The 27,187-nt window shown below is 45.5% G+C and overlaps 1 protein-coding gene across 2 annotated transcripts in view; it reads right to left on the bottom strand.

Annotated features, from left to right (window-relative positions):
• Nucleotides 1-16,833, bottom strand: part of SKI (SKI proto-oncogene) — a 143,742-nt gene extending 126,909 nt beyond the window's left edge. For both annotated transcript variants that reach the window (XM_054009108.1, XM_054009109.1), the window contains exon 1: nt 15,682-16,833. In XM_054009108.1, the coding sequence (XP_053865083.1) occupies nt 15,682-16,593 (912 nt within the window). In that variant the 5' untranslated portion in view covers nt 16,594-16,833. The remainder of the gene's footprint in view (nt 1-15,681) is intronic.
• Between the last annotated feature and the right edge of the window lie 10,354 nt (nt 16,834-27,187).

Below are 27,187 nucleotides of genomic sequence, written 5' to 3'. Positions count from 1 at the left end.
TTGTGACCGATACGTTGGAAGTATAACATTATCATTATTTCCTAAACTGTGTCAGTTCTAGTCTTTTGCAATGGTGGCATGGAATGGTAAAAGACACACACACACACACACACACACACACACACACACACACACACACACAAAAGACATCTGGCTTATTTATCTCAAGGCCAAAGAGATTAAATCTATTGCACTGATTCAGATCTCACACCAATGTAAATCAGCAGCGACCCTCTTTAAGTTGATGGTATTACACCAGCGTAAAACCAATGCAAAATGAGATCAGAATCAGACTCCGCAACTCTACATTTTCCTAAAAAATGAGTTAGCTAATTATTTAATGACTTGTGCCCTTTAATCATTTCCCTTCTTTACACCACTAATCCAAGAAAACACACATTAATTCAGAAGGAACATCAATAAATTCCTGTTGTGCTAAGGACCCAATCCTGGAACGTGCATAACTCCAGTTGAAGCCAACGAAGTTGGACCCTAATACCCTAAAATTCCTAGAACCAAATTACACTATGTATAATGCTGATTTCACCATACAAACCAATGTAACTACCTTAATTTCAATGGAGTTACTAAAAATTTACATCAATGTGACTGGGACTAGCAGCCAGCCCCTGGTATTTACATTTTTATAGACTATAGAGGTTGAGTGTTAGAATGATAAAAGTTATTTCTAATATACAAAGACTTCCCAGGCAAAAAACAACCACAAAACACCACAACAACCGAATTTAAATAGTGACTCGCCAGTAGTCATTATTACTGTCTGGTTAACCAGACAAATATAAACAGACAGGTATGCACATTTTATTTAAATTGTCCTTTCTGAATTTAAACCTGCCTCCTGCTGATCTGATGTGGGGGAGTGATGACTGCAGAAGGCAGCAGTGTCAGGAGTAAAATTTAACTCTCCCTCCTCCCCCGAGAGTTTTATGGAAACTTTCTCTATAGATCACAGAATTCCAATCACTGGCACAAGGAGAAGCCTTGTATGTACTGCTCTCTCCTCTGACTTGCACTGTTTTACACTAGCAGCTCCACTTATTTCAGTGGTGTCATTCCTGTGTAGTTTACCAGTGTAAACTAAAATCAGAGTCAGGCCATCTTGTCCTTTTATACATACATACATAATGAACCAGCTCATTGGGCCTGATTCTCCTCTGATCAGGAGAACTCCACTCAAGTCAGACTTACACAGAGGTAAGAGTGATGTAAGGGAAAGGAGAATCAAACCCCATTCATTTTATGCAGTGTCTAGGAAACAGTCTATGTACCACGAGAACACTTCTCCTTGAGCTCTGGGCTGGATCGTGGAGCCCTGCAATAAAATCTAAGTACATTCATGGTTAACCAAAATTATAAAGGTTCCCCCCATTCCCCCCCATATTAAATAAAGGGATGTTGCCTCCTTTAGCTCATTTTTTTAAAAGCTCCTGTAAAGTCTGAAATATTAATATTCTCCCCCCAAAAGCCAGCAGCTGCTCTGCTAGCCTGTGACACGGATGGTTTTGTTGAACGCTTTTTTTTTTTTTTGGTTCAGTGTGCTTTGCATATGAAACAGGACATTCCCCATCCATCCCCTCCTAATCTAACAGGGACCTCACTTCCTCCCCATGAAACAAGCAGCCCATTCAGCAAAAGGGAAATCCCAGGATGCACTGGGGCAGAGCAGCTAAACAAGGAGCTGGGGGGGTGGGGGGGGACGAAAAAAGAAGTTTGAGTGTGTCCAAACGAGCAGAACCGAGCTGGTAATTGTGACGTTGCAAACTAGTAATTTAGGATGCGGATCTGCCGTGCCAATCTTTCAAAAAGTTTTCCAAGGAGGCAATTCTGGTCTGTCCCTACAGCAATAGCCCACAAAAGAGATAGTACACAACAGCAGCAATCCACTGTCAAAACAGAACCACTGATAAATAGCCAGACTGGAGTGTCCTCTATAATTACAGAACCAGATTCGACAGGGTAAATCTGGCGTAACTCCATTGTTACTCCACGATGTCCCCAAGAGCAGAATCTGACCTATGGAGCCTCATGGAAAACTTTGAAGAGCAGCTGCTTTGGGCTTTTCTTTTTCCCCCAAACCCTTTTTATTTCTTACATTTGCATGAAAACAGGCTCTTCTCCACTCTACATTTCTTCTGTAATGCTTGCTTTGTGACATCACAATTGTCTCCACAACAGCTAATTCTGATGTCACAGAGGATTCTGATTTCAGAAATCAGCAAAGAGGGAAGGAGAGGGAGCTTCTAAGCAACAAAGGAGCTGTTTTCATGCAAATGTCATAAGAAAGAATACAGCAGCATAAACAGAAGGGCTTTCAAGTCTGCCATGAGGAGGATCAGCTGCTCCTTAAGCTTAGCATGAAGGAACAACATAAAGGTTAGACCAAATGTATGAATTCTGGGTCTGATTGATTGGTATAAATCCATTGAAAACAAAGTCAAATCAACATAAAACTGGAGAAATGGAATGGTGAATAATGCCCTTTAACTACTGTGATCTTGTTAATTTTTTGAAACTTAAAATTACAATACAATACTTTCATACACAAATTCTGCTCTCAGACTGGTAACCCTAGTAAATCAAGTGACTCTTGATTTCCAGCAGTAACTTAAGAGTAGAATTTGACACTCAAACTACAAACCACTGCTGAAAGAGGCCCAACTTCTGAAGCTGTTCAGCAAATTCTGCTCTTGGTTAGGATGGTTTAAATCTGGATTAATTCCATTGATGTTCCTGGAGTTACTCTAGTAATACAGAACAGAATTTTACCCAACATCAGTTTGCCTGAATTAAAGCAAGATGCTTGACCTGGTTCTGATATGACAGAGGGGTCTGATTCAAAGCCAACTGAAGTCAATGACGGTGTTTCCATTGAATTCAACTGAACTTGGATCAGACTCTAACACAGTTTTTAAACGAGCACAACTTGACTGATGTCAGTAGGGTTTACTCTTTATTTACACTAGACCGTAAGTAAAAAGTGAATTAAGGATCCCCAGAATTTGGCCCAGTGGGAACTGTGCTATTTAAAGTACCACGCCCTTTTATTCCTGAGGCCTGAACGGCAAAGGTAAATCTTTTCCATAACTATCATATATCTCCATAGACTGAAACAGTTCACCACTGTGATTCAGAGCCCAGATCTTTCCTATCCTTCCAACACAGCCTGTGTCATGTTTTAAATCTTTTCCATAACATTATCTTTCATCTTGAGCAGTGAACTGCTAAACTCATAAGAAAATAAAAAGAAGCATGAAAATCTGTACTATCACAAATGCTCCAAATGCCAAGACTAACTTATTTCTAAAAATTAATTCAACTCTTTCATTTCTTAGCTGCAGGCCATTTGCTGCCACTCCTTTTTTCCACCCAAACAAAAGACGAAAGGGATGACTCAAAGGAACTTGAATTTCAAGCTAAAGCCACAAAGCACTGAATGCTTGATCTTAATATTAAACAGGTGTGCAGATGCCATTCATTCAAGACTCATCACGGCTGGCTCCTTTTTTTTTTTTTAAACTTGAAACAGCACTGACTTCCTTAAAGACACATGGACAAATTCAATGATGACATAAGTGGTGGTATAAGTCACATCTTGGGCGTAAGCTGCTCTGAAAATGGGTGAAATTTTACAGTTATTGCCAATTCCAAGCATTCAAAAATCATGACTCAGGCCCCTAAAACTCATGAGACTGATTTAAAAGTCATTAGATTTGGGATTATTTTTCATAGCCTTTTGGTTTTTGAACCATTACTGGGGTCACATTTTACAGCTTTTCTCCACAACCACGAGGTCTAGAAACTTACTTAAATAAAAAAAAAGTGGAGATTTTAAAATAATCATATGCCTCCAGGAGCTGAGGCTTTAAGAAAACACCAAATGTCGTGAGTCTTACACCCTTTGCACCATTTTGCACACCCACCGAATGCTAAGTTAGTACAAGTTACACCACTTTATCACTTACACCCATTTTATAATACTCTTTACTGCTGAACCTGGCCCAGAGATCTCCATGGAAGATGTGCCTATCTAGTCCTCAGTTTAATACCCTTCACTGATTTTGCAAAAACTAAACTCCTGTGACAAAAGAGGAAGGCAAAAAGCCAAGCACAGCTAAACTTTTGCTACAGGAATTCACGGGCTTATTGTACAGTATGTTTCTTATTAGTGACAAAATGGGAATAATGGAATATCAGTAATGGACCTCATGCTGCAGTCCGTACTCATTCATCCTGATTTTCATCTCACTTATGTCAGATTTGCACCATCGTAAATTAATTCATGCCAGCGTAAGAAGAGGACAACCATGCCCATTGATTTCACTGGGAATGCTGATGGGTAAGGGATGGAGAATCAGGTCCATAAAGTTACTGAGTATTTTTAAAACAAATGCCTACTATCTTTGAACTCAAATACATTTATCAAGAAGAAAGACACAGGCATAAAAGGAAACCCCATCTCATGAATGCTAAAGGGACAAATTCTGATCTCAGTAACACCAGAATAAATCTGGAGTACTTCACTGAAATCAATGAAGGCTGAAAAATCACAGCAAAATACTATAAATTTTGCTTTTCGGGTCCATTAATTAAGGTGTTGATTTCAAGGATTTTCTTTTAATTTTAGGTTACAAACTAGATGCAGTGAAAGCTAAAACGCTTATTTTCCTGTTTAAATACCCAAAGCTGATCAACCTTTATTTTTTAAATAAAGGATACTTGTCAAATAAAACACCAAAACAGTCTTAGAGAACTGTATCTTCCATAGTGTTGTCTTGTTTTTTTCCTTAAGAGTAATTGATGGTTTCCAGCGTATGCTGTAACTATAATTGTTCTAGTGAGCAAAAGCATCGCTATGAAATACATACATTTTAATGCTCCACAGAATTGATTTAGTTAACTAGAAAGACGTTGCAAAAGCATCTGCAAGTTTTATGCATGCAATTCAAGACGCCCAGAGCGCCAATAACATACAGTAAGTCACTGCTAGAAAATAGTCAGAGAAAACAGCGAATAAGGTCCCAATCCTGCAATGTAATCCCAGAATGGGCAGATCCTTTTGCCTGCCCAGAGTCCCACTGAAGTCAATAAAAACAATGAGGCACCTTAGAGACTAACAATGGGACTCTGCATTGGTCCTGGGAACCACCGGCACAGATCAGGCTGAAATACTGGATCCAGCCAAATAAACACCCTAGGGCTTGGGTCAGAGTTAACCAAAAATATATTTTAGTTTCTTAGGGTATGTCTACACTACAATAAAACACCTATGGCTGCCCCATGGCTGCAGACTCAGGGTCTTGGGCTGCAGGGCAATAAAACTGCCATGTAGATATTAGAGCTCCAGAACCCCATGGGGCTGGGGCGGAAGGGGGGGGCACAAAGACCAGGCTCCAGCCTAAGCCCAAATGTCTAATCTGCGATTTTATAGCCCTGCATCCCAAACCTGAGTCAGCTGTCACAGGCCAGCTGTGGGTGTTTTACTGCAGTGTAGACATATCCTCAAAAGTTCTAGCAATAGAACTTTATCTCTCAACAGAACTCTGTCTGACAGAACAAGGAGCAATGGTCTCAAGTTGCAGTGGGGGAGATCTAGGTTGGATATGAGGAACCACTGTTTCACTAGGAGGGTGACGAAGCATGGAATGGGTTACTTAGGGAAGTGGTGGAATCTCCATCCTTAGAAGTTTCTGGCCGGGATGATTTAGTTGGTGTTGGTCCTGCTTTGAGCAGGGGATTGGACAAGATGACCTCCTGAGGTCTCTTCCAACCCTAATATTCTATGAAGCCAAGTGCTGGTTGGAGGTTTTCTTCCCCAACCTGCATCTCTGCACCAAGTGGCATGAAAGGTTTGCAGTCCAATGAAAACGAACAAGACAGTTTTCCACTAATCAAAGGAGTATTGCAGAAGTCACTCCAAGACCTTTCATTATTTACAGGATGAGAAGCCTCATTCACTGGTCTCTTCTGGCTAACACCAGTAATAAAGGCAACAACTTCCGCATCACAGCAGAAAAATCCAAAGACTGAGAAAAACCACGTGGTGGTGTTATTTATGATTTTAACAGCACCGTTGACATGTACTGCAGCTATACAGACACGCTGTGAAAAAGAAGAGGTCCCTGCCCAGAGAAGCCTCCAATCTATTAGCCCACTTGACTTTGCCTGGGTATTAGGGTCTGTTCTACACATACTCAGGGTCTATGGTAGACATAATGCAGTGAACGATGGAATTCAATTGGGGGTGGGGAAAGCGTTCATGGGAGAATGAGGGTTATAGCAGTGAAAAGACATGGAACAGTTTTCCCTCCCAACGCCAGCAGATGTTGTCCAATTAAAGATGCAAATAAATCATCCTCTGCATTACAAGTCAGAAAACAAACACACAAAGCTTTCTAAATACATTTCAGTTTAAACTTGCATAATTCTCCCAGTGGAGAAATCATCCTAAACTTATGCAATCCTTAGAAAGAGAGACATTATTACAGCTTGTGTAACAATTTCAGTGCCACCCAGAGAACAGTAATCTGCATAAGGAAATGCAGACACAACCCTAGCAGAGAACAACACACACACACACAATTATATGTGGGGAGGGTGGCCACCATGGGGGCTAAAACCAGAGACTCCAGCTTCCAGAGCGACTGCTCTGTAATTGAGCTGGAGGGACTGCTCCCTCTGCGCCAGCCAAAAAAGTCTCTGTTATACTTAACCCAGACTTCCTAACACTCGATATCCTGTCTGCTATTTCAATGCCCTTACTCAACGTTTCAGACAGACATTACACAAACTGGCTGGTGAAAAGGGCTTGAGAAATCAAGAACCAATCCAAGTGAATGACCTTATTCTTTAAACTGATACCACTGACTGAGGCTGAGCAGAGGCTAAAGAACAAAGGTACAGAGGTGCAAGTCTTCCTAGCATACCACCTAAATCCTCCACAGGGCAAAATGGAGGACATACATGGCCACACTATTAAAAATGAATAAATAAAAATGTTAACAACCCAGCAATCTTGCTTGCAAGAAAAGGGGTGAGCATACCACACATTCTGAAGCAAAAGAAACATTACTGAAAAGAAAAGAAAACTAAGAAGAGATCCTATTCTCCACAAAGCATGTGAAAAGGTACCGGCACATAAATCAGTACACAACAAGGACAGGTCATTGTTTACTCTGAGCCTAAGGTATAATGCTGCAACAATTACTTATGCACGTAATATGGGATTGCTGGGACTACTCAGTGTAAAAAAGAGCTACGGGATCAGGTCCTTATTTAGCAGAAAAGGGGATTATACAGCTTGTCGCTTTAATACTACATCCTCGGCCTGGAAAAGCCCGATTAGACGAGATAGCAGCCAACCATTGACTGAGCCAATGACAAGAGCTTCACTCATGGGAATTCCCATTGGTTTCAAGGGGAGTTCCATTACAGAACAGTGGCAGGAATGGGGCCCAACTTCGTATCAATCTGTGTTTTTGTTCTCTCATCCAAGAACAAGTAAAACCAACACACTTAGCTCAGTGCGGAAAGGCCAGTGTCCATCAGCCAGCAGGCTTCCCCATAATTAAAAACAAGCCCATTCCAACGAATTATAAAACTATATTTGATGCCATTTGCATGCAAGTTTATGGTATCTACATTAGTACTGGAAAAAGTATGGCCCTTACTCCAGCTTTTGAGGGGAGATTTGCTAGGCTCCAAAAATCCCTATTTAACCACTAAAATCTAGACACCTAACAGCAATCTTAAATCCCAATTCCTGCATGTGACATTGTCCTTTCTGTATGAGGACAGAGGGACAATTTACAGCAGTAAGCACTAATCCATCCCTTTACCTTTAGTAAGTGTTTTCAGGAGCAGACCCATAGCGCACTTCTGAAAATGAAACCAATTTTGATCTGCATTTCCCAAAGCAGATATACTAAAGTAATAACACAGCTCCAGATTCTGCTCTCAGATGTAGCTATTGAATACCAGTGTAAATCCAGAATAACTCTATTGACTTCAGCGGAGCTACTCTGGATTCACATGGGTGTAATTAGATCAAAATCTGCCCCCATGACTCTAGGACCACACTCTAGGATGGCTCAACAGCCAGTCAAAGTACAGGAAGGAGTTTGATACAACTACAGTATTTCTGTGGTTTGTGGGCAAATAGGCTTCAGTTACTTTGTCTGCTGACTGCTTGAGTGAGAACTGCAGAACTAGCCCCAAACTATCCTTATGTTACAGAGACTTGGGATTTTTTTAAAGCTATAATCTTTAAAATCTTTAATAATCTTTTAAATCTTTGCAAAAAAAAATTTAAGGAGCTAAGCAGTGGAGGGAGAACACAGTATATCTTCATTGAGCAATCACCATTGCCCATACTGAATTCTATGCACTTCAATAATAATTTTCCAAGGTAAAATAACGCAGTATCAACTCAATCCCGTTATTTTCCAATCTCTTTGCAGACTGAAGACTACTGTTTACCTTTTAGCCTAGAGCAGCAGAATGAAATGCAAAGATTTTGTGCCCCAAAATGTCAATGTTTACTGCCCAAATTCAGAAAATATTTTTAAAAATGCATTAAAAAACAACAACAGATGTTATGTTTGTTAATAGTCAAATACATTTCATTTAATAATGACGTCCACAAGTTCAAACACAAACATGCTAAACTATTACTTTTTTAGATAATGCTTCTTTATCTGGAGGTCAATTTGATTTATGTGCCTTGTGCAGCCACTCAACCAAAATAGAGTGGTCCTATTGACTGCTAGTATTCTATAACTACACTAACTAGAAAGCAGTGTTATATAAGTCACCAGTGTTCATTCCTTAACAATTTTTCTTTTCCAAGAGCTCAGAGATAGGGCCTCTAAGGCTAAATCCTCCCATCGGAGAAAATGATACAATTCCCATTGACTTCAACCGGAGTTGCATCTGGGCAAAGTACTATACTGTTAAGCCCAAAGCTTGCTACTGTCTTTGAAAAGAAGAATTAAACCTGGCTTAGACAGAACTGGGTCTGAATGATACACTTTGAGATGGATTTTTGTGTGTGATATCTAGCCAGAGCATGTGCCAAGCCACCAGTGCAAATTCCCACCATCAGACACATCACACTGTTAGTGCTGCAGACATGCACAATTTTTGACTGTGCGGAGTTGTGACAGAGGTCCTCTTCAAACTGGAATCAGGACCATGCTAACTACAACTGTGTCAAAACAACATTGCCACTTGAAATGTCCTATAGCATGGTTTTCCCAGTCAGAGCAGACACGGATTTTTTATTCCTAAGAACCACGCTAGCCAAAACATGATCTCGTCAATACTAGGGTTAGCTTAAAACTTCTCACCGTTCTAGCAATGGTGAAAGATGTAGCACAGATAAAGTGCAAGCAACTGCCAGCATTTTAACCACTGTGTTGTCTAGACATGCTCTGAAACCTACTATAGACACCTCCAGATAGTGTACAGCATGCTTTTGTAACACCAATCTAAACACAGACCCCAAGAAACAAAAATATGCCCTTACGATCAAGTTAGACCCCTGCTAGCAACACCATGTTCAAATCCTAAGGAGCAGTTCAGATATTAGGTCCCTGCAATGTAGTCAAGACCAAACTGTGTTTAACTTTGTCCCAAAAGTGTACTGAAGCCTTGGACAGGTCCAAGTCCTGAGTCCATGAGCCACAAAAATGGTGACTCAGAATAGGCCACAGGGAGAACAAATGTTTGCCGTTCTAACGTTGGGATTTTTCAAAGAGCAGAAGGAAGGGAGTTAGGCACCCAAAATCCCTGCCTAAAAAAATACCAGAGGTCTAACTTCAGTGACTTCTATCAGGGTGAACTAATTCACAGCAACTGAGAGCAGAAGTCGGCTCAGAAGCCTCATTTCATTATTTGCAAGATATTCACACGCGCACACACTCCTTACTTCTCAATCCACAACATCTGTAAATCAGATTCCACTCCTGGGGGGGGGGAAATAGCTGATGCCTGCTTAAAACATGGACATCTCCGCAAACACACAGGATTTTGCTTTAAGCTTGGTATCATTCTTGGAGCTTAGCTTCTGAGCCGTAAAATGATACCAAGCTTAAGCTGTTGCTCCAAGCCATTGCTGGTTTCTGCTTTGGTGGCCATCTTGGTTTTTATTGAAGATTTTCAAATAAAAATTTTAATAGTCAGATAATGTAATGAGTCATTTCAGTGCTATATATAATAATAATGGGCCTGATCCTGCAGTCTTTAGGCAGGCAGAATTCCCCATTGACTTTTATCTAATCCATTTAGTGATGGACTAGATCAGGGGTCGGCAACGTTTGGCACGCGGCTCGCCAGGGTAAGCACCCTAGCAGGCCGGGCCAGTTTATTTACCTTCTGATGCGGCAGGTTCGGCCTATCACGGCCCCCACTGGCCGCGGTTCGCCGTCCCGGGCCAATGGGGGCGGCGAGAAGCGGCACGGGCGAGGGATGAGCTGGCCGCGGCTTCCCGCCGCCCCCATTGGCCCAGGACGGCGAACCGCAGCCAGTGGGGGCCGCGATCGGCCGAACCTGCCACGTCAGCAGGTAAATAAACTGGCCCAGCCCGCTAGGTGCTTACCCTGGCGAGCCGCGTGCCAAACGTTGCCGACCCCTGGACTAGATAGTAGTTTGGATGCCACTGCCTGGGCAGATCCACAAGTTCTCTACAGTGGATGTCACAGGCCATATATTCCTAGCAACTGAAAGAGATTCCTCTTTAGGTAGCAGGGACCTGCACCAGTGGAGCAGAAGGATCTGGATTTTATCCCTGCTGCCACTGTGAAGTTCTGGGTGGCCGTAGTGTGCAGTACAATGACAGCTGTGAAGTACTTAAGTGGCCACAGCTATCTTACAATGTCACTCAGAGCTGCATTATTTCACCGTGAATAATTTCTGTCCTTTGATTTGGCTGCACACTTGACCTGGCTAAACCTTACTCCAGCTGAGAAAGCTCCGTGATGTGGCAGCAGCACTGGATTTGGAGGATCTGCTAAATAAAGTGGAAGGCCTACTGTGCTCATTTACATGTCAATACCCAGAATGCTACTTCTAGCTCACAGCGACTTCATAGAAATGCTGGGACCTGAGCCATGGGAACACTGCAGCGCTGGTGTGTGTGGGTGTGTGCACGGAATTCTCTTATCCCCCAGTCTCCAATTCTATGTCGTTTTGCTAAAAAAAAAAAAAAAAAAATGTCTAGCTCTGAAATGGAAGGGGAGGGGGATATTAAAGCATGATCAGGCTGTGCTCAGTTCAGTGACCCGCAGAAAATGTTATGGGGCAGGGGGACAGGATCCCACATTGTTCTACTGGAGACTGCCCACCAATCAAAAAAGCTTAAAAGCCCTCTTTTGAGGCTTTAGTAGCTCAGACACTTTGGAGACATGTTGGCATGCAGAAAGCAGACAGACAGCACACCAGGATGGAGCAGGGGCATCAGCCATGGAGCCGGAGAGATGGGAATGGCGATCCAGGCCTGGTCTATACTGGCCAACTGAAGTACTGTGTCCAGTTCTGGGCATCCCCCTTCAGGAAAGATGTGGACAAACTGGAGGGGGAAAAATTCTGAGGAGAGCAACAAATATAATTAAAGGTCTAGAAAACGTGACCTATGTGGAAAGATGAAAAAAATGGGTTTTATTTAGTTTGGAGAAGAGAAGACTGAGGGGGGACATGATAACAGACTCCAAGTACATAAAAGGCTGATATAAAAAGGAGAGTGATAAATTGTTCTCCTTAGCCACTAAAGATAGAACAAGAAGCAATGGGCTTAAATTGCAGCAAGGGAGATTAAGGTTGGACATTAGGAAAAACTTCCTAAAGTATTGGGACAAATTACCGAGGGAAGTTGCGAAATCTCTGTCCTTGGACATTTGCAAGAACAGGTAAGACAAACACCTGCCAGGGATGGTCTAGATAATACTTAGTGCTGCCTCTGTGGAGGGCACTGGACAAGACAGCCTATCAAGGTCCCTTCCAGTCCTATGTTTCTATCATTCTATTCAACTATACCAAAAGAAACCATGGCTCTCAATTTATGGGACCCATTTTTGCAGTTCTGGAAGTTTTTAAATCTTAGGACACACAACCCAGAACTTGGTGGCCGTGCTTTGAATAGCTCCACTCCAGACACAGTGGGAGAGAAGGGAGAGGGAACAAACTAATGGAGAATAGTAGAAGAGAATAGGACACACTCACACATAAAACCAGAGGAAGCAGCAGGAGACCAGGAAAGGAGCAGGGAGAACAGAAAACAATGCCAGGGGGAAGTGGGAGAGCAGGGGCAGAGGGGGAGAATCCAGGTGACAAGGAGAGGCAGAAGGGGAGGGACTAGGACAAGGGCAAAGGCTGAGGGGAAACAGGAAAGCGCTCAAGAAAAGAGGAAGCTCTGGGAAGTGGTGGGAAGGTGAAGGTTAAGGGTGGAGTGGAAGTGAAGAAGCTCACAGGTCAATGCAGAGGGAAAACAGACCTGAGATTAAGGAAATAAAAAGGAATAAAACTAAAAAGAAAAGGGAAGGAAGAAAAGTGACAGAGTCGGAGGGACTTGCTCTGCTGTGCTGCAGAGTTCAGAGCTTCCTCAAATCTGTGGCTTTAACCCACTGTCCCCTGCATGAGGCTTTCACCTGCACTGCAGCTCTAGACCAAGCCACTCCTGGGAGGAGCAAAACCACAGACACCACACCTTGCACAATCACACACAGACAGACACATGGCGCACTTCATACAGTCATGTTGACAGAGCGGCAGAGATACCTCCACCCGCAGACACCCCACAGACACGCAGTACTCAGACCAACACATATATCCACAGACCCATCATAAAACTGAGACAAAGTAATTCAAACAAATCACAAAAGAAGGTACACATGACACACGCATATGTACACAAATGGATATGACAAAACAAAGTGACAAGCACACACACACACTTCACACTTTTATCCACAAACAAGCACCAGACACACAGCCAGAGAGACACACAAACAGCAGGTAGACAGTGATAAACACAACCACACAGAGCCAGAGGCAGGATCTTCCTTTCATTTCCTTGCTGGTGACCTAAAATTTACTGCACCGTTATTTGCCTCTGGCCGCAGTCTAGCAGCCCTTGAGCCAGACTGAATCTCTCCATAATTATCTGCAAACGCTGCTACAACACAAACGACCTTAACATATGATATCCCCTTGGCTACATCTGATGGAAAAAGGCTGGAGAAAAAGGAAACATAAGTGAGCTAAGGCAATTCCAAAACTCTGTCTGGTCTGCCAGGTAAGTTGTTGACAGGGTCTCTTCAAGACTGCGCTGTATTTATACAGGAGCCCTGAAGCCAACTCAAAAGCCTTGAAACTTAGCCCAGTTCTGCACAGGAACTGAGATAAAACATTCCCCCTTCCCCACCCTATCCCCAGAACACACGGACACCACCCACCCCTTACAATATTGCATTTTGAAAGCCAACACCCTGGGAATTTCATCGCATAAATGCATTTTGGCAAAATGTTCCAAAGTAGCCACTGATTATTTAATGTTTTTGATGCCACAATTTTTAGGTGCCCAACTTGAGCCTCCTTGATCCTGATTTGTGAGAGGTGCTGTGCACCTTTCCCACGGCCTCATCTGAAGCCAGGAGTGCTCAGCGCTTTCTGAGAAAGTGTAGTCCCTTTTGGGGTGGGATCTCAAGTTGGGCTCCACCCCTAAAAAGAAAAGAAAAAAAATCAATAAATCAAAGCACCCCAAGCTCAGTAACCTCTTTTGAAAAATGTTGCTCCTTGTGTCTAAACTTGCCCTGACTCCTCCACCTAGCTCCAGTCAAGCGTTCTGGATATTGCTAAAAACAGGGTAAAACTCCATAAAAACCATTGTGAGAAACAAAAAAATGACACCACTTAAGGTTTGAAATTCATCAAGTGAAAGGGGTCAGCTATGGAAATAGGGAGGGAATCAACCAATATGTGACCCAGGTAATATTCAAAACACACCTTTCTGAGAGTAGGAAAGGGAAGTGGGGAGAGGTGGTCTGGGCAGGATGCCACAATCACAGCAAGGTTTTCGCTTCACCCCAAAAATCCTGCTTCCCCAGCCTCACAACCTCACACCCTCCTGTCCCCACACATCAGTAGACAGTCAATCCCACCATGCCATCTTAGCGCATGATTAGCAGCGGACAGACAAGCCATTAAAAACACATCCACCTCCAACTATGGCGATAATGTGGCTCATTACAGCACAACACTGCCACAATGGCTCTGACCCTCCAACTCTGGGGAGGGGAATTTGAGGAACTAGAGGGAGGAGGAGTCTAGTTACTGATTTGAAAAAAGAAAGAAAAGCTAGAGGCAAGAAGCTGAATTAACTGGGCCTCCCAAAGATAGCTGGGCTAGGTGCAGCTTTGTGTGCACAGCGCTTCATAAGTCTGGGTATTTAAAAAAGAAAGTTAAAGAGAGAGAGTGTTTAAAACAAGCATTTCGGAAGTGATGAGAATCTCCCTGCCCATTCACAACAAGCTTTAAATGCTTCTCTTTGGGTTTGTCCCTAGCATTGTGCACCCTGCAACTCCAGCAACTAAAAATCCCCAACAAAATGAGACAAAATCCATCCAACAAGCCAGTGCAGTAGAAGGAGTTAACTCGACTTTTCCTGTTTGCTTTTTTTTGGGGAGGTGGGGGGGATAAGGGGGGCGGACAGTGTGCTGCTCATCCCACAGCCAATTACACCACCGCCAGTTAGCCAGACATCCTGGTGTCTGCGAGGAAGTTCTCAGGGCCCTGTGGCATTGCTGCCCATTGATCAGGCCTGGTGCCAGGGGCCACCACGGCCTGCCACCCACCCACACGCTGGGAATTCAGGCTGCTCAGACTGAAAAAAAAAAAAAGGCCACCTAAAATAAATGTGGTTTAGCAGTCGGGATGGGCAGAGTTAACACCGCATGGCGTATCTTAGAGGCTGCTGCAGTTGGCTCTAGACAGATTCATTTACTGGATGTATACAAAATCCAATACACAAAACCCAGTCTGGTCATAGGATTCAGACAATGTGCACAGTCTTCTCGGGTCATACACCAGTCGCTAATGCATGCTACTAGTATACTGACCTATTGTCAGAAATTTTCCTATGGACCCCTCTAACCAGTCACATTTCATTCCCATCTAGGCTTGGAGATCATTTCATCTCTGTTCCCAGACCTGTTCAATTTATTAAGACATACATCAGGAGGGGAGTTGTATGCATTTCTGTAAAGAGTAGTTTGTTCTTGTTATTTGTCCTTGCCCCAGCTTTCATGCTTCACCATTCAGGCTCCGATCCCAAAGTCCTGGCCTGTCTCCCAGTGAAAGTATGGGGGTGAGCAAGGGCAACAGGATCAGGCCCCTAATGTACAATTCAAAGAAGACATAGAAAAGTAGAAGTATTTTAAGTAAAACCTAAAAGCCACCAAGAAAAAGAACAATTTAAGCCTTCAAGAAAGCAAAGTGTAGTTTCTAAGAATTCTCTTCCACACCAACCCACTGGGTTTGATTTCACAGCATGGTTGGACCGCTGCATGCCTTTCAAGGGAAAGGGGCCACCAAAGCTGGTTTATCGGAAGATCCCTGAAACTGTAGGCGAATGTCCCCACCCCTCATCCCCAAAAATCAGGTGCTACTTACCCTGGGTGCTTTTCTCTTGTATTTGTTGCTGTAGTCAAATTTCTCTTTCATTTCATCCAAGAACTGGCCCAGTCTTGCTTTCTCCTCTTTCCCGGTGTAATCCTGGCTGAGGAGGATATAGGACCTCCAGTTAGCCGAGTCAAAGCCCCAGTGGCAAGTCCTGTTCTCCAGGGATTTATGCGAGTGGACCACAAATTTGTGAGGCGGGTACATGAGCCTGCAGTCCAAGCACTGGATGCAGGCAGCGCTGGGGTTGCTGTACAGCTCTGGCACGAGGAGTCCCTTGCACTTCCCAAAGCACTCGTGGTACACCTTGAAGCTCTTCTCGGTGAGCTCCAGCTCGATGGTGCTGGAGAACTCCTTCTTGCAGTGGGGCGGGTAGGTGCCCCCGTAGAGCAAGGCATTGCAGAGCCTCTCGGCGTCAGTCTTGGTGATGAGCCCGCAGGAAGGGGCCGAGAAGGGCAGGATGCCCATGACTTTCAGGATCTCCAGCTGGTCGGCCGTGCACCTGGAGCAGTAGATGTGCAGCTCGTCGCACACCGAGTTGATCTGCTGCAGGGAGAAGTCCCTGAGCACGGAGTTCAGGATCTGGGGCAGACAGAGCCGCTTCTCGCCACCCACCACGAAGCAGGAGATGGTCTCCCCTTCCAGGATGGTCTCGCAGCGCTCCGTGGACCTGTCCGAGGGCATGAAGAAGGGGCCCGGCATCACCGGCGGGGGCTGGATGGGGGGCAGGTGGAGGACGGGCTCCGCCGGGTCTTTGCCATTGTCCTTCTTGTACATCTCCTGCGCCCAGCGGGCGGAGAAGGCGGCCGGGCCACCCAGGGAGCTCATGGAGCTCAGATGAAACTGTTCCAAGGTCTTCTGCAGCCCGGGATGCGGCTGGAAGCTGCTTCGACTGACAGTCTCCATCTTTCAGTCCCTCAGCCCCTCGCCGCCCCGACCAAAAACCAGAACTACAAACAGAAAAGCCCCGGGTGTGACTCCACTAAACCAGGGGCCAACACATGAAAACCGCCCCGCCCGCCCTGCTTCGCCGCCGGGGTCCGCCGGCCGCAAACCCCGCTGTCGCTGAGTGTGCCCGCGGGGCGCGTGTGCCCGGCTCGGGGGCACTTGCACAAGCCCCGGCGGAGCAGAGAGTCGAGCCGCCCACCCCGGCCACCCTCCCCCCTAGCACACCGGGCCCACCCCCCACGCCTCCAGCACGCGCTCTCCCGGACGCCCCCACCCCCCAGCACAAAGCAACCCCCCCTTCCTCCCCCAAACAAAACCCCAGGAAAGTCTGTGCCGCGCTCCAGCCCCGGGGGCTCAAACGCGCGCGGGCTGCGGCTCTGCGGCGGCGGCCTCGCGGCTGTCCATCTCCACCGAAGCCAAGCGGCAGGCGGGGAAGAAAATTATAACAACAAATAAAGCTTGGTCCGTGCAACACAAAAATCAAACGTTGCAATATTTTTTTTTTCCTAAAAGCTGCCCCCGGCCGCAATCTTTTGCACTTCCAAAAAAAAGAAAACGTGGCGGAGGGGGGCTGCAGACAGAGGCGGGCTCCTCCCTCCCCCCTTTTCCGTGTGGTCCCCTGGCTGGGCCGGGAAGGTTTCCTTTGCGTTCAGTTCTTGCTTTGCTTTGCTTTGCTCTCTCTGCTAGTGGGCTGCGGGGAGCTGCAGGCAGCGAGCGCTCATCCTCCCCGCTCCTCTCCCCAGCAGCGACTGAGAGCGCCTCGGAGCGGAGCTCGTGCAGCCTCGCGCTCACTCCTCCCTCCCTCCCCCCCCCGCCCGCGCGCCCGCCCGCACCCCTCCCCTGTTTGTTGGTGTCTGCCTCAGTCATTGAATCCCAGCCAAGAATGTGACCAACTCCCCAGGCTGGGCTCTTCCAGGAACGGGGGCCGCCTCCCCCCGCGGAGCCTCTCTGCAAAGGCAAGCGCACAGACAAGCCCTGAGCAGCCGGGCTGGGGAAGAGTAAAGTGCTGGGTTCACAGACCTGCCAGCGAGGAAGGAAGAGGGCGGGAGGGCGAGGGCTTTTCTCTGTGGGTTTTGTTTCTGCTTTGTCCTGATTATTTACTGTGGTGGAGGGTTGTTTTTTTTTTTTTTTTAAAGTGTGTGCCTGACATAAGCACATACACACAAGGCACATGCAACAAACACAGGGTACATGCAATTAACACAAAAGTTGCAAAACATACATACACCGTGTGTGTAATTCAAGACAAGTACACTCGTTGACACAAAATATACGCACACGCATGCACGCAACACAAGGATATACAACTAACGTATACAAGTAATACAAATACAAATTTTATGTGTAACACACGTCTTCAACCATAAAACATGTACATCTAATACAAGCACAAAATACACACACTCATACATGGAATGTGCACAAAACACACGTAATGAGTACAACAAAACACACACACACACTTATGCATAGTGCAAAACATATGCCCAATGTAAATGCATAACACAAATACACCGTGTATAGATGGAACACACACACACACTACATGACAGAGCCTGCTATAATACAAACACAGTGGAGAACAAAGAGAGAAAATACATTTTCAGCTGAAACTGCAGGGGTATTTTAGGTCAGAAAAATTACATTTGTCCAGTCATAAAGGTAGCCTGGGATCTTTAAGGGCCATGACTAATGGAGGACCTCCCTTTCACATCTCATGCGAAAGACCGCAGAGCCACCCGGAGGATTGCTGTGCACTGACTCACAGGAAAGAGCACCCTCTACTGAGTCGCTAACACCACTTCCTTCAGCACCAAGATTTTCCTAACAAGTCTCCCAGGCAATCACTGACCCCATTCAGCCCTGCTTAGTTTGGGAGAACCTACCGGAAGATACGACTCTTTGGGTTTCTTGCTGTTATGAAAACAAACAAGAACTGGAAGACATTCTCCAGAGTTCAAGGCTTTTCCTACAGAAATCTGTTTTCAATAAGCAAACAATTTTGGTTGAAATGTGTCTGGTTTTTCAATGAGTTACACAGCCCAAATTTCAAATTTTTCAACAATCAAAACTCTTTTTTTACTGGCTTTTCAACCAACTCAAAATACAAACATAAGAAACAAGTTTCAAAACCAAAAAAAGAGAGAAACAAGGATCAGAAATCAACATTTTCCTCTAACTCTAATGTGCAGACAAGAAGAGGCTGCATGACAAGCTTTATACAGCCTCGGAACCCCAGTTAGGGACCAGAATCTTGGGTGTGCCAAGTGCTGTGAAAACACAAAGCAAAAATATCGTTCCTGCCCCAAAGATCTTACAATCTAAGTATAAAACAGAACACAACACATAGATGCAGGCAGATTTGGGGGGAAGGGGGGAAGAGATGAATGTCCAAATGGATATGTTAAATTTGAAGGATCAATGCAGACACAAAAATAGGAGGAAATCTGGCCAAAAACCAATCAATGCGCTGGGGAAACACAATGCCCTTTGGAATTCTATGTAGATACTAAGATTTTGAATTCACTCCCTCCTCCCCCGGATTCAACTACCGTCTGATTTGACAATTTCCAGAGCTCAATCCCAGAGGTTTCAGTCACTTGTCAATCTTTTTTTTTTTTTGTTACGTTGGTCCAACCATTTTATTAATTATTATTTTAACATTTATAATTGTGGGAATGCCTACAAGTTAATCAGCTCAGAGCCCCATTGCTTGAGCCAATATACAAACAAATTTGAAAATTACAGCCCCTACCTTATATTGTTGTCACTGTTATTCTGGTGGTAGCAAAATGCAATATGTGCACAAAAGAGGGCTCTGATCGCGCAATTTGAATGAGCAGGGATGGGGCCAGGGGGTCCATTCACATGTAACCAGTTGAAGCATCTGGGTTTAAAGTATGAAAAGGGAGTGCAAAGAAGGAAAGAACTTCATGTGACTAGCATCTGTCATATCACTTCATGCACTACAGAAGGCAGTCCTGGTCTTTGACCGGTGCTCTTAAGTGCTACTGCAATACAAATATTAAATAATAATAGGACCTAAAAGTACTAATCAGCACCCAGGGCCCTAATGTGCTAGGTACTGTACATTTATGCAATTAAAAAAAACAGTCCGTCATGCAAAAAAGCTTACAGTTTACTGGCAGAATTCTGGGCTGTATTGCTAGTGATCTATAAAGGCACTGGTTAAGAATATATTCTTTTAAATACAACATTCAATGTGACATGGTTGAAACTGACTGTGTCTGTTACCTCCTGATAATAGGAAGTATGCATGAGATCTATCCACTCACATGTTCTTTTGCTTCCAAATCGTAATGTGTTCTGTATTTGAAGAATAAAGAAAGACCCTTATCCAAGCAGAGTTTTGACCCCAAAAAGGGAGAAGTGCTAGGAACATTGCTAGTGAATTGATTTTATATGGAAGGTGCTCAGATGCTACATTGGTGGGACACAGAGTAATACCCTACAACAGATTTAATTGTAATTCCAGCTGGTTTTAGATACATTAAGATCTAAGAGAAAAATCCAGATGTATTCAAAAACCAACTATAGAGTCCCTGATCCTTTTAAAGAGAAAAAAATATATGCTTAGAAGGAAACTTACTCATTAATGGACAAGCCACTTTGCTCTGGAAGCTGGTTTGTTAATGTATGTTTTAAAAACAAAACAAAAACCCAACAACTAAGGTTCATTTTAAGAGAGGTGGCTCCTCCCAATCAAGATGGTATCTGCTACTCAGCTATCCATTGGATCCTGTAAGGAGCTGTTTGTGGTCAGGCTGACGCTAACTGGAATTCCTAGAAGAGAGAGGACCATACAAAGGAAATGGAGGATGACCTAGTGGCTAAGGCACAGAACATCTGGGTTCTATTTCTAGATCTCCCAGGGACTTCCTGTTGCCTTGGGCAAGTCATTTAATCTCTTTGTGCCTCATTTCCTCATCTGTAAAATGGGGGTAATGCCAACTCCCTGAGGGCAGGCAGGCCTGGCTTAACCAGGGTGCAGTTGCTGCATGTGCACAGGGCCCCTGACTACCAGGAAAAACAAACAAACAAAAAACACTGTGGCACTGCAACCCCATGTGCCAGGTCACACCACCACTCACTCCAGTTTGGCCCGGCCACCTCCCTGTCTTAAAGGAGGAGTGATTGGGCAGCGCAGGACTGCGAGTGCAAGGCAGGGAGAGAGTGAAGGTGCTGGACAGTGGGGGATCAGGAAGAGACGCCCTAGCCTGGAACAGGAGCAGAGTGCTGAGCCAGGGGGTACCAATGAGTGGCTGGGAAGATCCTGGGGTTAGGGTGAAGGGCTGGGATGAGTTGTTGAGGGGCTCTGGAGTGAATGGTCAGTGTTGGGGGGGTGAGTTTGAAGTGAGTGGGATGTACGTCAGGGCTGCTGGGATAAGTGGGAGCTGATGGAGGGTTGTTGGGGTGTATGTGAGGTGGGAGGAGCTCTCTGAGCTTTCTGTGGGGAATGGTGCGGATTGCTATCTAGTTTAGGAAAGGTGAGGAGGCTTCCCAATTTCCATAATGCACAAGCCCCAACATTCTTTAGTCTGGGCTTGGCCAGGGAGGCTGAGAAGATAAAATCAATTCATGTTTGTGAGCTGCTGAGATCCTAGACTACTGATGGTCACAGAAAGGCTGATAAATAAATTAAGCTGGAGCCTGTGTGGGAGTTAGTTAGGCATTGATCTCCCAAAGACTTGTAATGGGGTCTGGGCACTAATGCCTTTAGACTCTTTTGACAATCCCACTTACAAGTCTCAGGCGGTTAATATGAGAGGCCGTTAACAAATATATATGTCCTGCTCCTGATCTCACTCTCACAGAGCCTGCTCCCATTAAGGTCCCCAAAAACTGAGATTGACTTTAACAGCAGCAAAATCAGGCCCTACATCAGAATCAATTCCATTGAGGCCAATGGAGATACAGTGGTGTAAAAACAGCATCAGGGCCTGATCCAGAGCCCAGCGAAGTAATGGAAAGGCTCCTTCTGACCTCAGCCAGCTATAAACCTGGGTCAAGGTGAGATCCGAATCATTCAGCTGAGGAGAGGGGAAATATTGACTGCAAGGGAGCAGTTTTGTTGTGGGAGGAGCAGTTCCCTGGTTCCTCCCAAAAGATAAGTCATGGGGTGAACACTGTCCTCCTATAAGTTGTAGGTGTAGGTGACCCTGGGCAAGTCCCTTCCTCATTCTTTGCTTCAGTTTCTCTATCTGCAAGTGTGGATAGTGACCCTGCCCTGTCTCAGAAGGAGGATTAGTTCATGAATGGGTGTAACACACTTTGAGATCCTCAGACAAGCAGCTTTGGAGAAGGGGAAAGGATTAGTATCAAATTGCTCAGTGCTGTAGTTTTTCCTAACAGGTTTAGGCATTAAAAGGCTGGCATTCGCACTGCTCACAATACAGTAAAACTTCAGTTTGTCTGTCTCCCAGAGGCTTTGCAGAGTTAAATAGAAGCGGGGAGGTAGTGAGGGGGAGATTGGCCTGGGGAGTAGAGAGAGCTCTCACTTTGGAGTAAGGTGACAGCAGGTTTTGAAGCCTCTTGTCTCCCTGATGGAGGACTGTGAACAGGACGTGTGTTAAAAAAAAATATAAAAAAAAAAACACATCATCTCACACACACATCCCCCTGACACACACTCCCACCACCCCTCCAACCAATTCAGGTCTCTCATGCTCGACAGCCCTCTAGCTGGAGAAAGCAGAATCAGAGGGGGGGAAAATCTCAGAGGAAGGGCCCTAACACCACAGTGTTTTTTTCTTCTCTCTCTCTCTCTCTCTCTCTCTTTTTTTTTCCTATTGGCTACAAGGCCAGCAGCTCCTGGAACACAAATGCTCTTGTAAACTTCTGAACCACACAACCCTATGGTGGGTGGGTGTTTGCTCCCTGCCTGCCAGTTCCAATCCACCCACAGATTCCAAAGGCCCAGAAGGAAAAGCAGACTCCATTTTCCATATTTAACAGGCAATTCATTCCATCCAGCCCTCCACTTTTGGTTCACTTGCAAATCTGTGACTGGGGAGCATCTTCCTTCATCACTGTCCCAACCCCTTCCATCTCCCCAAGTGGGGAGAGGGATGTATTTGTGCCTGAAACATTCCACACACAAACATAACAATAAGCTCCAGTCCTCTCTGCTACCGGATGTGCAGCTCATCAGGAAGACAGAGGTTATCAGGGAGAGGACTGCATCTTGCAACTATTTTATAAAACAGAGGGTCAGCCTCTGGAGAGGGGGTGGAAGACAGGTGACATCTGAAAGCACAAAGGCAAAAGGGACGTGTAGAGATGCCACTCAGAGCAGCTAAAGATCATAACATATCTCGGTTTAGACTGTACATTCTTGGGGGGCAGGGACTGGCCTGTACAATACATAGCCCAGTGAGGCCCCAATCCTGACTGGAGCTTTGGGGCACTACAAATAATAAACAAGTAAAAATAAAGTGAAATGCAAAGATATGCAGTTTCCTACCCCGCCTGCCCTTTGGGAACCTCTGCTGGAGCAGATCTTCTTATCAGTGTTTATTCATTATTTGCATTATGTGGTAGTAGCTAGAAGCCCCAACCGAGACTGTACAGAACCTAGCACAAACTAACTGCTCTCTCAAAAGAGCTTACCTCCCCACAGGCACCTAAAAGAAGGGGCCAGAACTTCAGGCGTGCTCAGAGCCCAACAGCTCCTGAGGTGCTCAAGGAAAGCTCGTGGATGCTAAATGGGTTTGAAAAATCTGGCTAGTTAAATGACACTTTATGACAATTATGTAGTTCTCTAATTTGCATATTTGCAAATAATTAGTATGTGGCCATAATTTGAGCTTAGGGTAAACACGTCCTGCCCCAAGCCATGGTAGGGCTGGACTGGATGTGGAGCAGCACAAAAGTTGCCAGCTATGAGGTTGGGGCAGGTGGGGAGGTATCTGGGGATGTGCTGGCAGGGGTCTGGGCTAGCAGGGGCTCAGTGCTCTGGTGTCTGAGGTAGCTGGAGGGCTGGATGCTGTCAGAGTAGGTGGGTGAGTGCTGGTAACTGGGGTTCTAGGCTCCATCTGGGAGGCAGGGGGTTGAGTTCTCTCTGTGGGACAAGATGTCAGGCAGGGGCTGGAGTCTCTGAAGGGCAGGGGGTTTAGGGGAGTGTGGAGCTCATATTGAGTCCCCCTTCCCTTCTATCTCTGCCTGCTTGTCAGCCACTCACTGCTGCCTCCTTCTGGATTCAGCACAGGCAACAACCGGAAGAAGGCATACCGGCAGGGGGCTGCCAGCTTCAGCGGGGCTCCACAGCACATCCATAGGTGGCGGGAGGAACTACGGCTCCTGCCAGCAGCTCGGCCATGTGTGCAACATGGAGTCTGAGCAGTGGGCTCAGGGCTGCCCAGCACAGGAGCATCTCGCAAAACGCCCAGCCTGTGGCAGCCCCGTCCATAAGTGCTGATGGAAAGTCCAGCCTGTCGGGCCTGATCCAAAGCCCATTGAACTCAACGGAAAGACTCTGATTGACTTCCCCAGGCTTTGGATTAGGCCCATAGCAAGGGACTGTCTTTGCCCCAAAGAGTTTACACCTCGATGGGCTAAAAGCAGCAGCCCCAGTCCAGTGCTTTAACTCAGGACCATCCCGCCTCTCTGTTTTGCTTCCTTCCTTCCTGTTGCTCGCTGACTCTGCCTGATGGATCTAGCAGGCCAAGGCCCTGATTAGGCAAAGAAATGAGATCAAAAGGGACTTGAGCCGATTCCATAGAGACATCGATTCCAAGGCCAGAAGGGACCACTGTGATCCTCTTGTCTGATCTCCTGTATAACAGGCCATAGAGCTTCCCTCAAATAATTCCTAGAGCTGATCTTTAGAAAAGCACCCAATCTTTATTTTAAAATTCCCAGTGACGCCACAACCCTGGGTGCTTCAGTGCCTTGCCTAATTGGGGCCTTAGTTGTCACTGGGTATAATCAAAACAGGAAACCAACCTCCACCTAAGAGGAGAGTAATTCAGCTATGTGCATTAACTTCAATATTAAGTCTGACTAATAGAAAAAAACGGACCCTAAGAAATGCTTCATTGAGACACTTTGGCCCAGTTTTCAGAGATATTTAACTAGGCTTTTGGTTTTTAATACACTGATTGTTACCAGGCTAAAAATGTAACTTTAGCAAAAATACACTCATCCTATTTTTTTCTTTAACTGCAGCCACCTGCTGTTCTCATTTTGTCAGTAAGAACACGAGACAGTTTTTCCAATCACCAGCCAATTACTCAAAGAGCACACCTTATCCCGGACATGTACTCTCAGTCCCTGGTGTACTCTGGTGACCTGCTCTGAGCGCTTGCAGTTTCATTACTGCTGCACAGTGAAAAGAGTTTGTGGGAAGTGCAGCAGGAACTGCATCTGGGTTCCCCTTCTGCCATTCCTGGTGCGTCTTCTAACACACATGCTGCATCAGGCAGGCTGCAGGGGAAGTCAGCTGGTATTGCAGTAGGGATCAATAACCTACTGAGCTCAGAGATTAGTGAAGATTTTTGTGTATATAGCCCTCCAGCATTTAGGAAGTTAGAAAAGCAACCACACTCACATCCAAAGCTAAGAGTCCCCTACATTTTAGTTACTTTCACGTCACTTCACTTCACTCAAACAGTGGCAGAGGCAAATCAGCATCTTTAATTTTAGTGCAATCCAGCAAACAAGTAGTGTGTACAAAGCAAAAACTCATTGAGGACAGAGTCCACCCATCCCCAACATAGATTTAGTCCCCACTTAGTTTGTGCGATTAGAACATTGAGGGGGAAGAAGATAAGTCACTTTTCCCCACTGAGGCTTACTTTTTTTGCACCTTCACTGGTCTCCACTGGTGAAACTAAGTTAATCAACGACATTAAGTGCCTCCTTCTGGTGCCCGAATGCTCGGACAATCCTATAGTGCTGTGCTTCAGAACAATGCAAAGGAGAGTTTAAATTTATTTTTTAAAGGCGGCTTTAATTTAAATTTAAAACAAAAACACATGCAAGTATTTCTAGACATATTCAGTTTTTGAATGATAATGTATTTATTTAAAGAACATAACCTAAATCTAAGGTCCTTCCTGCAAAAGTGTCAACCCTGGGTTCTAACGTTACACCCCGAAATTTATATCAGACACTTGAATAATGGGCTTGACTTTCAGATAGGGCAAGGGACCACAATTCCTGCTGATTTTAAAAGGAGTGACTCCGGATTTATATCGGAGATCAGATGCTGGCCCAGAAACATGACAGTAAATAGAGGAATACAGTGAAGCTCTAAGAACTCAGTGTTTCTCTCATCTTTGAGCCAACCTCGAGCAGCAGTGGTTGAAAGGGATTTACAATGAGATAATAAAGCATATCATCTCCCAGCTGGCCCAGTGGCTTGCATGCTTGGCAGGGCTCAAACTGAGGGAAGATGCAGTTCCCACTTGCTAAAATACAAAATAAAGACAGCGACTGAATAAATGCGGAGAGAGGCCCGGAAGGCAGGGGAGTTCCCTCTGGTAGGCTAGTCCCGCTGGAGCCCCGCTGTGTGGTTTCAGTGAAGAAGCCCAAGTTGGACGGAGACCTTTGAGGCTGTGCACTCTGAACCGCAGAGGCTGGGGAGCTGCAGAGCTGAGCTGGTGAGTCCCAGGAAGGCAGAGCCAGAGACGCAGCTCTGTAGAGTGGGAGGGAAGGTCAAGGCCAGGGAACCAGACAGAGAGGATCGCCAAGCCAGAATGAGGGCATAGCAAAAACACCACACCCTGGGGCACCAGCCCAAGGCAGACATGTGGTAAGCAGGGGAGACCACACACAGTTCTAGGGTCACCCTCTCCTTGCCTGATTATTATTATGCACAGCCAGGATGGAGATGACTAAGTAGTTTTCCTCCAGCAGACTGCTCCTTCATGTGGCCTTGTCTTTCACTTCTCCTTTCTAGTTTAGTATCTGCTCAGCACTGTGACAGCAGCATGCTGGGTTGCATCTTTTGGACTCAGCTCTGCTAGCTGTTTTGTTTGACAGGGCTGGACTTGGCTTCTGCTGCTCCCAAGCAGTGTCCCATAGCATCAGAGATGGAGGACTTGACCCCTTATGAGCATCTCATCTCCATAGCTGCCCCATCCCTCTACAGCCAATCCTGCTTCCCACCCTATCTATCTCCATGCCTGTTACCTTGTTGTGGATACACACAAGCTAATGTAGCACAATGGTCGGTGTGCATCATGCGTCCCTTTCTGTGCTAAATACACCGAGGATACAAGTCGATTACAGCCCCCACTGCAGAGTCCCACGCTTTAGTTCAGCCGCTCATGCTTTTAGTCTGGAGATCCCCAGTGCAATCGCCGGTGTGTCAACCGAGATGTGGCCATCACTTAAGCGAAGGCTTGCAGTGGTTCCTACTTCTGTTGGACCTGGATGCTGGGGAGGAGCTTCCTCTACCCAGGGGGAGTAGGTAACCCACTAGCCAGTGTGTGTTATATATCCCTGCTCTGCACATGATCCACAGGACCTAGCTCTTAAGCTCAGTCTGTAGAGATTCATGCTTTCTGCTCTAGAGGGCCCCAGCGCC

The sequence above is a fragment of the Malaclemys terrapin genome, chromosome 19, assembly GCF_027887155.1.
Source record: "Malaclemys terrapin pileata isolate rMalTer1 chromosome 19, rMalTer1.hap1, whole genome shotgun sequence".
In the NCBI taxonomy this organism is placed as follows: domain Eukaryota; kingdom Metazoa; phylum Chordata; order Testudines; family Emydidae; genus Malaclemys; species Malaclemys terrapin.
The sequence above is the reverse complement of the archived record's forward strand: the minus strand, read 5'-3'. Positions and strand labels throughout refer to the sequence as shown.